General features: G+C 33.6%; 2 protein-coding genes across 2 annotated transcripts; both read right to left on the bottom strand.

The window, feature by feature from the left end:
* Positions 1-515: 515 nt before the first annotated feature.
* LOC123557037 (tripartite motif-containing protein 3-like) lies at positions 516-6090 on the bottom strand. The gene is made up of 2 exons (XM_045348223.2): positions 5838-6090; positions 516-3469 (listed from the first exon to the last, which is right to left on the bottom strand). Exons 1-2 carry the CDS (start codon positions 6021-6023, stop codon positions 2408-2410), a joined length of 1248 nt encoding a protein of 415 aa, XP_045204158.2. The 5' UTR covers positions 6024-6090; the 3' UTR covers positions 516-2407.
* Positions 6091-8519: 2429 nt separating this feature from the next.
* Positions 8520-12428, bottom strand: LOC123557040 (uncharacterized). Its single transcript, XM_053543349.1, has 6 exons — positions 12357-12428; positions 11962-12050; positions 10381-10518; positions 9951-10010; positions 9490-9655; positions 8520-8951 (listed from the first exon to the last, which is right to left on the bottom strand). The coding sequence occupies exons 2-6, from the start codon at positions 12025-12027 to the stop codon at positions 8782-8784; spliced, it is 600 nt and encodes a 199-aa protein (XP_053399324.1). The 5' UTR covers positions 12028-12050; positions 12357-12428; the 3' UTR covers positions 8520-8781.
* Between the last annotated feature and the right edge of the window lie 755 nt (positions 12429-13183).

Here is a 13183-nt window from a genome sequence, read left to right on the forward strand (position 1 = left end):
GAACAGTTTTATTAGATGATCACGCAAGGAAACTACCCGTGAACTTGTTCTGAAAAACGGATCAGATTTTTTAAAAAAAGTTTCAACTAAGGGAGCAGGATGGGCTTGAGTGGCCAGCAGTTTCAAATAGGAAAATAAAAACAAAAATGGAAAACTAGCCCCACTTCCTTGAGACCATGTTTTTAATAAAACAGAATGATTAGAAGGAATTTAGTAGAATGTCACCAAAGGAACATTTCTGTGAATTTATTTCTGAATCGGCTCAACGGCTCCAAATATGACTAAAACGATTTCCTATGGTATTATAGCATTGATGGTCTGTATTTGAAAGAATCAGAAAGGAAACACACAAAATACATTCCTTTGAAGTTTGGTTGAAATTGGCAATGTAGTTTATGATAATATGATCTTTACAGAATTTGCAGAAGAACGGATAAACGGGATTCCTACGATCCTTAAAGCTCACCACAGCACTCTGTGCTCAGGTGAGCTAAAAATTGTAGACAACAATCCTAATGAGTAAATATTATTTTAATTGAAAGCTTAATACAACATATAAATTAACATCACAGTCATAAGCACCAGTAAAATATAATTTTGATATTTTAAGAAATACAATGACGTCCTGTTATTATACAAACGCTTTTAGTTCAATAAATCAGTAAGATTAGAAGTTTTTGCATAGGGTCGCTTTTGAAAAGTATTTCAGCATGTAGTCACTGTAACAAGTGCTCCTCTAAACGAGTATTACGATGTAACCTGTTCTCCGCAACTGACTGCCAATGAATCAGAGGTGGAAAACGAACAATTTCAGACACCAACTGTTCTCATCATTATATTTTCAAGGAGAACATACTCCCCGGCAAGGGATCGAAGTAAATATTCAAAAGATAAAGCGACAACAACAAAATAATAGTAACAACAATTATAACAAAATAATTACACATGTTTCTTTGAATCAGATGCATGTAACTTTCCAAAAATCATAATATCAACAATTATAACAAAAATAATTACACTTGTTTGTTTAAATCAGATACATGTGTTAAAGAAACCAAATATTACAGTAACAAGAAGGTCACTGACCCTTAAGCGCTAATCTGTGTACAAGGCTTCACGTGTGTTTGTGTGTTTGTACAAGTACAGAGTTAGGTTTCTTCTATGTAAGCCTTTATTATATACATGTCACAAACACACTTTTGGACCTAGGTCAATAATTGGAACAATTATAATAGACATTACAAATCTGATATCACACGCCAAATATCATGGCTCTAGCTATTATTGATTCAGAATAGAAAAGTGACCACGCTCACTGGCAGCCATGCTTTTTGGCGAATCAAAATAATTTGAACAATCTTGGTAGTGGGTCACACAAAAGCCATTTGTGTAAAATTATTTTAAAATCATACTTGCAGTTTCAAACAAGAAGATTTTTAAAGGATTTTTAAAGTTTCAACTATGAACATATAAGGAAAAGTGACCAAGCCCTCTGGCGGACATGTTTTTTTTTGACGAATCAAAATAATTTGAACAATGTTGGTAGAGGGTCACACAAGAATTATTTGTGTAAACTTATTTTATAATCATTCTTGCAGTTTCAAACAAGAAGATTTTTAAAGGATTTTTAAACTTTCAACTATATACATATAGGGACAAGTGACCAAGCCCTCTGGCGGCCATGCTTTTTGACGAATCAAAATAATTTGAACAATCTTGGTAGAGGGTCACACACGAACCATTTGTGTAAAAATATTTTAAAATCATGCTTGCAGTTTCAAACAAGAGGATTTTTAAAGTTTCCACTATATACATAAAGGAAAAATCAGCGGCCACGTTTTTGAAGAATCGGTAAAACTTTAACAATCTTGGTAGAGAGTGACATAAGGACCATTTGTGTGAAATTATTTTAAAATCAGACCATCAGTTTAGGAGATGTTGTTTGAAGTTTTTTCTATTTTTAGCTCTGGCAACCCCTATGTGCAACAAAGCGGAACCGTATGAATAACTTTGGTAAAGGACCACCCAGGGAATATCATGGCCAAGTATTATCAAAATCCATTCATTGGTTTTGGAGGAGATGTCGTTTAAGCACAAATGTTGACGACGGACGGACGGACGGACGGACGCACGTACGTACGTACAACGGACGACGGACACGGCGTGATCACAATATCTCACCATGAGCACTTTGTGCTTAGGTACGCTAAAAATCGAGAATAAAAAGACTTACATAAATTATGTCTCTTTAACATATTTTAACTTATATTGGATGCAAATTTAAAGTAGTTTTCTTACCGTACATTTTTATTTTGTTATAAAATATGTCGAAATTTAGTTTCACATATTACTGTTTATGTCGCAGTTTGCTTTGTATCACGTCTTGGATTTATTTATATATACTACTTCATTTGCAACAAGAAAGCAGATCAAGCCAGCCCGATTTGTGAACAGGCTTGTACTTCTCTACATCCCACAGGTAAGTATGAATCTGACAAAATTTTGAACCACGAAGAACTACAAGAAGTACATTGTCTTCGCTGAATCTAATATTCACAGGTTTCACGTCCATTCCGTACTCGTATGTATCTTTAACCGGTAGCCCCAGAAATTCACCGTTCCTGTTAAAAGCTTGCACCCGATAATTATTGGCGTCAGCGACGTAAATGTTATCATATCTGTCTACACAAACTCCCATGGGATAGAATAACTCTCCTGGCTTTGACCCTTGCTTTCCGAATACATGAAGAAACGTTCCATCTAGCTTGTGAATTTTTATTCTATGATTTCCACTATCAGCTATTACTATTTCATCTTTGTTATTAACGGTTACGTAATACGGTGACATAAAATGTTGCATGCCTTTTCCACGAGAACCGAACCTCACAGAAGGTTTCCGCCTGTCTGTTAGTACATGTATACAGTTCTGACGAAGTCCTGTAACTATGGCATAGTTATTTCTGGATACTGTCACGCCAAATGGATTCTCCTGGCTGTAAAAAGTTCCATGTAAAGCTATCAATCGTCCATCTGTTGTGTACTCACGAAGGAGTGCGTTTCCAGATCGACTGACTGCAGCTAAGATGGTACCTCCATGTGTTATTGCAATATCTCTGACAGAGCAGTCGCACTGAAAACTACCACGAAACAACCCCGCAGACGAGAATATCGAAATTCTGTTCAACGCCGAATCAGACAGGAATATATCGTCAGTGAATGACGAGACTGATATCCCGGTCACTTGAATAAACTCGTGTGGCTGAGTGCCAAAGTTGCCGAATCTTCGAATCAACTTATTTGCGGTTTCTGTTGAGAAATGATCAGTCTTGGTGCCGGATAATAAAGGTGTTGATTCATGTTGGCGCTGTATAGAGCCGCATGCTCCATATGTACTGACAGTATCGCTGAGCCCGACAATGAAATGGTTGTCTGGTAGTGCTGCCACTCCTCCAGGAGGTATAAATATTGTCTACAAATAGTAATAATATATTATTATTGACGGGTGTGTTAATTGCTTTGGCCGTATAATTGCTAAATATACCCTCACTAACTTAGATAATGAAAACATACATGTACGAAATTAAAAGAAATTAAAATAAACAGGTCCCGTGTTCACAACACATGCTCAATCTCAGCTGAGTTTGATAATGAAATTTTCTTTCTCTTTTATATCCTCGAGGGACAAATGATTTCCGTAGTTCCTACTTCTGACTTCTAACTTTTGAACTTCTCACTTCCAACTTCTTGTCTTCCTACTTCCTACCTCTAACTCCCGCACTTCTGACTTCTAACTTCTACACTTCTGACTTCCGACTTCTGACTTTCGACTTCTGATTTCCAACTTCCACACTTATTACTTCCGATTTCTTACTTCCTTCTTCTAACTTTCGCAATTTTGACTTCTTACTTCCGCTCTTCTGACTTCCAACTTCTTGACTTTCGACTTCTTATTTCAAATTTTCACACATCTTTCTTCCGACTATTAAAGGGGGGATGTTGGAAGTCAGAAGTTTCGAAGTTGGAAGTCGGAAGGCAGGAAGTTAGAAGAGGGAAGTAAGAAGTCAAGAAGTCGAAAGTAAAAAGTGTGGAAGTTTGAAACCAGAAGTCGAAAGACAGGAAGTCAGAAGTGCAGAAGTTAGAAGAAGGAAGAAAGAGGTCATCAAGTCGGAAGTAAGAAGTGTTGAAGTTGGAAATCAGAAGTGCAGAAGTTAGAAGTCAGAAGTGCGGAAGTTAGAAGAAGGAAGTAAGAAACCCAGAAGTCGGAAGTAAGAAGTGTGGAAGTTGGAAATCAAAAGTCGAAAGTCAGGAAGTCTGAAGTCAGAAGTGTGGAAGTTACAAGTCTGAAGTGCGGAAGTTAGAAGTAGGAAGTCAAGAAGTTGGAAGTGAGAAGTGCAAAAGTTAGCTGTCGAAAGTGGGAAGTATGGAAGTAAATTGTCCCTTCAGGGCTCCATAATATCTAAATAGCGCGTACAAAACTAAATTTTAAGTTTATAACTGTTTTCAAGTGGCTATTTAGTCATGATGGTCACTTTCAGTTTAAATTCAACCTAAGCTTAAAGTTTTAGTAAAACTGATATTAAAATTTCAGACTCAAACTCAGCTGAGACCTAGAATCTTTTGTGAATACGGGGCCAGAACACATCAGTATTAAACGCTTGAAGGTCTTCATGAAAATCAAAATTGGTAATTTGTGATAAATCTAAAAAATTACTTAATTCACAATATTCCTTATGTATATTGTCAGGTCGATATTATATTTGTAAAGAATATGTGTTGTAGTCGATGTACTTAATTATTTTATTTTGTTGGGATTAACGTCGCGCCGACACAATATATATAGGTCATATGGCGACTTTTCAGCTTTGACTGACATGTGGAGGAAGAACCCAGGTGCCCCTTCGTGCATTATTTCATCATGAGCGGGCACCTGGGTAGAACCACCTACCTTTCGAAAGCCACTTGGATGGCTGCCTCACATCAACAATTCTACGCCCCAAGTGAGGCTCGAACCCACATCGATGAGATGAGGAGCAAGTGATTTACAGTACAACCTTAACCACTCGGCCACGGAGGCTCCAGACCATGTACTATGTACAACTTTTAATAAAGTACATGTCCTGTTCTGTTCATAAACATTAGGGTCCTAAATCAACATAATTTTGATGGCTTCGTCTTCAACGTTCGTAGTTGGACTTATGTACAATTAAAAAGAAAAGTTCGTTTTGGTATCTAAATACAAATTGCCTAAATATGTATAAAAGTCAAACCCGTGTGCAAGACCACCTCTGAGCAGAGACCATCTGGCTCTAAAGACCACGTCTTTAATTTCCCATTTTAACATTTACAGTATAACCTGTAAATAACCTGTAAATAACGACTACTTTCCAATGAATACCACATTTCGGATCTTCCAAGGGTGGTCTTTATAGACAAGTTTGACTTATATTGTAGCAAGAGAAACTGTCCAGTGGAAACGTTGCGTGCCTACTCTTCGAATGATTTGATTCAAATGTAAATCCTGCTTTAAAATATCTATTCTAGCATATGTCATTACGAACACGCGGAAATGAAGTAAGATAGTGTGCATGTATATAAATTTCCGTTTAATCATTTATCTATGCGACACATACTTTAATATGCCAATTATTGTTGATACAGATAATATCTATTGTTCACTATTGTCGTTTGTTAAACGATATCTATTATAATTCATACGCCCCGTATTTTCTGTTTGATTTATTATTTTTAAAACATACATAACAAAACTAATAGTAATGAATTTTTACATTTTCTGTTACACAATTCGAATATATATCTAGAGGAAGAATATAACGTACCTGCCGGCATAAGGGACATGGAAACTGCCCCGTGTCTTCAAATCTTGTTGTGACATAATCCCGTAAACATCCCTCACAGAAAGTGTGTAGGCACGGTAAAGCCTTCGGTTTATTATATGGCTGAAAACATATGGTACAGGACAAGAAAGAGTCCTGTATACGATCAACTATGTTTTCAGTTGCCATTTAAGCGGACGCTTCCTCATTTAGTTTAATATATAAACTTCAGTCATATGACTATGATCTACTTCACAGTGTATAGATTATGTAGTGTATGTAGTGTATAGATTACACTACTTGCTATATTTAGATATGGAAAATCCAATATTAGCTGAATATAATACACTGCACGCTTCAATTAACGTTAAAGCTGATATAAGTATTAAACAGTATGAATGTGAAATACCTTTAAAACTAATGGTTGACTCGCAATTAATTTTAAAGGTTTATAAAACAGGTATACCAACTCTGGAAAGAAAAATTAGAACTTTTAATGAATTATTATTATATAAATATTTTCCTTCTTTCTTCTTTATCATAATATAATTACTGAATGATAACCTGGGAAGGAAAATCAAATAGTTCCTCTAGATGTTTACAGACTAGCAAATCCAGATATAACTGATCATCAGTTAAATTACATACGTGTTCAATAGTTCAGCAGACTGTTAAATATACTTATATTTTTCAGGGTGAATTGATACACACCTTTCAAATGTCTATGCGAAAGACCGTAATAAATAGTTTAGTACTTACTGATAAAATTGCTTTTGATCATGTCTTTTTTTAGAACAATATGTTACTTCCGTCTAACTAGTTGTTTTTATCAATATGTGTACATATATTTGTTGATACTAATTTATCTATTGTTAAAGCTATCAGCTTATTTACGTCACTCCCATGTATATACGAAACATGCGTAGTAGATTTGATTTTAAAACGATTGTATGGAAACAAAAGGGTATTTTTTTCTATTGAAGAATTGAGTAATGTTTTGAGGCGACAACATGTTAATTGGATTTACATGTACATATATCCTAGCAAACTGAAAAAGGTAAAAAATTAGGACGATTTCGATAATATTATAACTGACAATACTCGTATTAATTACTGTTTTTATATCTCATTATTGGTGATTAGAAAATATATATTCACAATTCATTTAGAATCATTTAATTGGTACACTATCTTTCACACGAAGAACTATCCCCAAAATATGTTATTTTACGAATTTTACACAGACAGTAAGCAACACGACAATAACAGCTAAAATTTATACACATATATTACTAAATCTATTTCACAGTCACGTTATGGATAATTTAAAATATAGATAAATATATAATTTCAGATAATCTTGGGAGAATCACGTGGGTTCAATTAAAAAAACAACATGTTTCCTACATGTGATGTTTCCTGTACAGAAAAATCACACTTCTGAACATGCATCGCGATTCTTTAAAGTTTACCACTTTTGTAACACGTTTAGCGAAATGACACATATAATATATATTATGCCATAGTTATATAGCACTCTTATCACGATAAACACGTTCAGAGGTATTCTACGTTCAAATAACCACATACAATATGAAATATGAAAGCAATAATATTTGCAGGGGACTATTTTTCGCGGAGTTCTGGTTGCGTGAATTCGACGCACAAATTAAATTCCTATTCGTTTTATAACGGTAAATTCATATCACCACGAAATAGCTGTTTTGATCTAAACCATAAACATTTCATGCAAACACAATCAAATGATTTAATTTTTTATTTTTCTGTTAAAAAAATGTAAGTATCTTTTTTGTTTTTGTTTGGTTTAAGGTCGGACCGACACAATTATAGGTCGTATGGCTACATTCGAGGTTTGATGGTAGAGGAAGACCCATGTTGCCCCTCAGCGCGTTATTTCATCACAGGTGTTTACCTGGGTAGAACCACCGACCTTCCGTAAGCAAGCGGATGGCTTCCTCACATGAAGAAATCGACGCCCCGAGTGAGGCAGTGATGGGCAAGTGATTTGAAGTCAGCGACCTTAACCACTCGGCTACGGAGGCCTCTTCAAATATAAACGTAAGAAGCAGACAAACAACATGGCACAGATGTGGGCAACCTAAATTCGACGTTTATCAAAAGGCTTTAAATGGGTTGCATCCAGATACTTTTTATAATATCAATATGATCAAACAGGCATAAACGCCCATAAAATCATCAATCCGTGTACATTGTTGTATTTTATTGTTTGGTACTAGGCTAAATATACATTAACAGCAACTCATTGTCATATAAGCAGCTGACAATAGAACTCTTCTGTTTAGTTTTTGTTTCAAAATAGCAGTATGTTCAAACAGATATCAATTTCTATAAAATCATAAATCCAAATATTATGACATTGTTCGAATAAGATATTAATAACATTCAATTATATTCCTTATATCTTACACATTTAACTTCAAGTTTTGTACATCTTTTAAGTCTTCTCTAGTTTAAGTGACAATTTAGCAAAAATGGCATTAACCGTAACCGGGCTCGTTCAATAAAGCCAGCAAGTACAACAAATTAGTGTTCCCCAGTTGACATGGTTAACATGACTTCCGTCAACATAAAACTTGTTACTGTTTGTTATGTCATTAATAAAGGCCAGTAACATACTGGGAATGGAAATAAGGAAAACACGACTTTGCAGTTTTTGTAATTCTATTCAAAAATATTATAAAAAATATTTTACATTATGTCTTATGTTCTTTAATTATATCAACTGAAATTTCAAATTAATGAACAGAGTAAAGTCAATTTTTTTCCAAATGACACACCTTTTCGTGCATAATATTTATATGTTGCCAATGAAAATAAAAACAACAACAACAAAAAAAAAAAAACAATTAAAAAAAATAACCAACAAAGAACAGACATTCTTGTATATTTTGGTAAGCGCATCAGTTCACCACCGATAACCACACCAGAAATAATAGACCTTGACCAAGCGATATTCGTATCTAACATGACACCTTCTGCGACAAAACCATCCACAACACCTTGACACGGAATAACACCTAAGTGTATAGTAAATCCTCCAAAAGCACCGCCAACTTCGTTTCCTTCTGCTTGGGACTGAAATGATAAGAATAGTAAGATGACTCAAGTCTTAGAATGACAAAATACACAATAAGGCAATAATTTATTGCTTCATGTAGCCGGGTTAGGTTGGTTGGTTGTTTTGGGTTTATCGCCTTTTTCAACAGTATTTCAGTTATGTAACGGCGGGCAGTTAACCTAACCAGTGTTCCTGGATTCTGTACCAGTACAAACCTGTTTTCCGCAAGTAACTGCCAACTTCTCAACATAAATCAGAGGTGGAGGACGAATGATTTCAGACACAATGTCTCTTATCGAATCGTCATGGATAACATACGCCTCGCCCAGGGCTCAAACTCGCGACCCCGCGATCCGTAAATCTGAGCTCTCCATATTGAGCTAAGCGAGCGGGCTTGTCGGGTTAGGAGATAAAGCAAAATTATACCGAAGTTATATCGAAGTTTATAAAATAATGTTACTTAAATATTTCAGACAAGAAACCGTTCATAAAGTTGATATTTAAGAATGATATTCAAAAGTTAGTTATCTTTGTTTTAGATATATTATGAAGTACCTGTGCCAGGAGGTGTTTCAGTCACTGCTGAGTTTATTTCATCAAGATCACAGACCTTTGGAACAAGTAGGTATATTGTGCGTCCATCGCAGTGGTCCAAAATGTTCTGAGTGAGGTTTGTTTTCGGGTAATCTATCCTGTCATAACACAGAGTACCGTTTTCCGACTGAAAATTATCATAAAATTCTGGTGAGTATACCGTTAAATTTCTTTAAAATAGGTATATAACATAAGTGCTGTCGCATAATTGTTGACTCTAATTTTCTATTCGGTTATCATATTCCTTTAAAAAAGCGCAGCTTTCAAAAACGAAATATATAATGATTTTATCATAACTTTTGTGTTGTTGTTTTATACAGAATGCATGTATGCATATTTAATAGGTAAGACAAAGTAACGAATATTGGAAATATATGGTTTAGAAAAGCTTATTTATACACACTAGGTATTCAAGAAATTACCTCTGTTATTTCCGAGAGAAGGCATACACTTTCGTTGGCCGGTTTGTCGATTTGATATCCCTGAAATAAATGTGCACCGTTAAGTCTGCATAGTTACATAGGAACACAACAGGGACAAAACTTCTATTATATCCTTATATTAAAGTTTAAAGAATACAGTGCTCTGTAACTACATAGCTGTTTTTCAAAACTATTATTGTGAATGGCTTAGCTTTGAAATACTCCTTAAAATGTTTTGGAAATACACTCATAGACATTTATAATCGGTCACCTATAATTTTAATATATTTCTTTAAGAATGCGCTGAAAATAAAACAATAATTTATATCAATTATTCAATATCTTAATAACAATATGGCCGGTTTCATTTCATTGGAACTAGTAGATTCTTGTGAAGTTTCATTTAGCTGAAATTCCATTATATACTTACATCAAGTTCAAATACATCAACTTTAATGACAGGATTTCCTTCATCATCCACCAATGCTATATCATCCTCTGCTGTCTTGTGTGTGATGTTTGCCGTCAAAATATTTCCCAAGTCATCTGTTATCGTTTGAAGCTCAGACTTTAAAATGAAATAGAAACTTTCGAAGTAGACTTATATAATCTAACAGTTATTTTTCCTGTTGAGCAATAGTGTGCGTGCATCAAGAGGAAAGAGACAATAATAAAGATTGCTACAATACACAGAATGTCTATCATACATATAGTAATGGCATAAGTGTTATAATTGTATGACACCAGATTAAATGCGTTCGCTAGAGTTTCTGTATGAGATGGGCGAAATTTTTTCTGGTGACCTATTACGTTTTTGTTTTTGCATATTTTTGTTTCTTAAATGACTGCCCTTCAATATCCAAAGTTTGAAGAGATTCTGTTATTGGGAAAAATTTCGCCCATCTCATATACATAAACTCTAGAGAACGCCTTTAATGTATGACATACCGTGATCAATATATTTAGAAGTTAGTTTTATTACACATATATTTGTGAAGGATCTGATATCAAATATAAGTGGTATGAAAATTGAATGAAGTAACGAGAATTTATTGTCAAAAATTGACTCTTTAATCCGAAAATAAAGGTTTTTTCTCTAATATACACGAATTCAAATTGTCTGTGTTAGAAATGCTTCGATATATTGCAATTTTACATGATTCTAAACAATGATTGTCTTATTTTCTATATTTTTCAATACTAGTTTACTTTTCCAACAGGAACGATCTTTAGCCTGCTTAATTTCAAATAATATAATAAAATATCAATAAATTTTTGAAGTATATTAAATTTAGGAAAGAGTTTTAGTTGCTTTAACTATAGTTCTGATCATTTTTCCCTTTTTTTTAGTAGTATAAAGGACCCCATTGAAATTAAGTCGCAAAACTTTATGGGCTAACCTGGCACTACATGTCAAATTTCTTTTTTTGTTTGAAGTCTGAATATTTTAAAATTTCTTCTCTAAATACACTGATAAAGTACATTTGATTTTCACTCTTAGTTGTTTTTAAGTAGAGATAAGTGAGAGAATTTTGTTTTTCTGTGATTGTATTCTGTGATGTTTAAATTACAGGTCTTATTTATCTTATTCCATTTTTAAATCCAGAGTAATACATATTTTTAATTATTAAAAATGTTTATATTGTATATAATACTATAAAATGAACATGTTTGTCCAAATAAAACTATACTAAAGTATACTAAAAATGGACTGGTTAAAGGTTACAATATTCTTTAGTATAATGATTTATCGTACATGTTCCTGTGGAAAAAAAATATTACTAGACCTATATTTTAAAGCTAGTAGCATTTCTTTTCTTCCCGCTAATCTTCCTCGAAACCACCCCTTAGTTCAGGCGCAACCTATTGAGTGATTTATGTTCTAGTCAATTATCAATTGTGCAATAAAAACCTTTAATATCAACATTAGTCTTAAGAATATTTATATCAATAATTACTTTTGACTTAGTTGCTACTATTTTAAGAATCGAGATCAAAATAGCTGACTTACCTTCTCAGTGTCTGCATGTATTCCCGCGGTAATAAACAGAATTACAACAAGCGTGAACATGGTCATATTTTGAAACCTCTGGTGTACAACTGCAAGCAGAACAATGGAAAATACTAAATGTACCATCTAAACACAACATTTCTAAAACAAATGTATCTTTTTTGACATATGTAATTTTTTCTTTGATATATTTAACTAAAGTTTTGAGAAAATACACAAAAAGAAAAGAAAAACATGATGTTAATAATTCTACTGCAAAATATATTCTTATCATTTAACATTGTAAGTTGTTATAATGAAATACATGACTTTGTTTAGAGTAATATTTTTAAAAGTTTTTGAATTATTTGTGCACAGAAACTGTCAAATAACAATAAGCAGTAAAACATACGTACCTTAACTGTAAAACTTGACGGTCGCCTCAACCCTCGGCAAAGTATGTGATTGCAGTTATCATTCCAATATTTATTCAATTTCTGTTGCACCAAATCTCTTCCTGATTTAGAAAACCGACCAATCAGATACCTTTTAAAATTACTTAAATTACCATGAGATCAGAGTTTTTCTGAAACGGAAAACGTTTTTATATCTAAAAATAAAACAACATAATTGTAATAAAACATGCACTGTAAAGAGGTACTTTTATGTCTATTTAAAATTGACATCTGCAAGAAAAAGTTACATTTGTTGCCGATTTGATACTTCAACCGATAATAAAATTCGAAATTAATCTTTTTAAGTATTTGAATGCTCTTTGTTTTATGATATTACACTGTCGTGTATTTTGTAATGACTGTTTCGTCAGGTTTAAGAGTAAGGTTTGGCGCCAGTAATCCGGTTTAAACTCCCTGGTGGTGGTTTTAACTACTGAACCCCTGCTGTTTTCCTTCTTCCTTCTTCGTGTAAACTCATGTTTGTTTATTAAATCTTTTATTGTTTTTCTTTTTTTTCAGTTTTGAACAGCATTGATACGTCTTTTTAGAATAATCGCCCAAAATGGGAGCTGAATAACATATAACATGTAAAGTGTTTGAATCATGTAGTTTTGAAAATGTTGAAAAGTTGAAACTATCAAAAGTTTAAAATATTTGGATAACAAAATAAAGTGCTCTTTCAGGTAATATGGGAACATTATTTTGCCATTTCTGCAAAATCTAAAAAATTGCTTAGTAGAACACTAAGATATTTGTAAACTATTTGTAAGTATTCAGCCGAGATGTGC

This window comes from Mercenaria mercenaria, chromosome 5 (genome assembly GCF_021730395.1).
Source record: "Mercenaria mercenaria strain notata chromosome 5, MADL_Memer_1, whole genome shotgun sequence".
In the NCBI taxonomy this organism is placed as follows: Eukaryota; Metazoa; Mollusca; class Bivalvia; order Venerida; family Veneridae; genus Mercenaria; species Mercenaria mercenaria.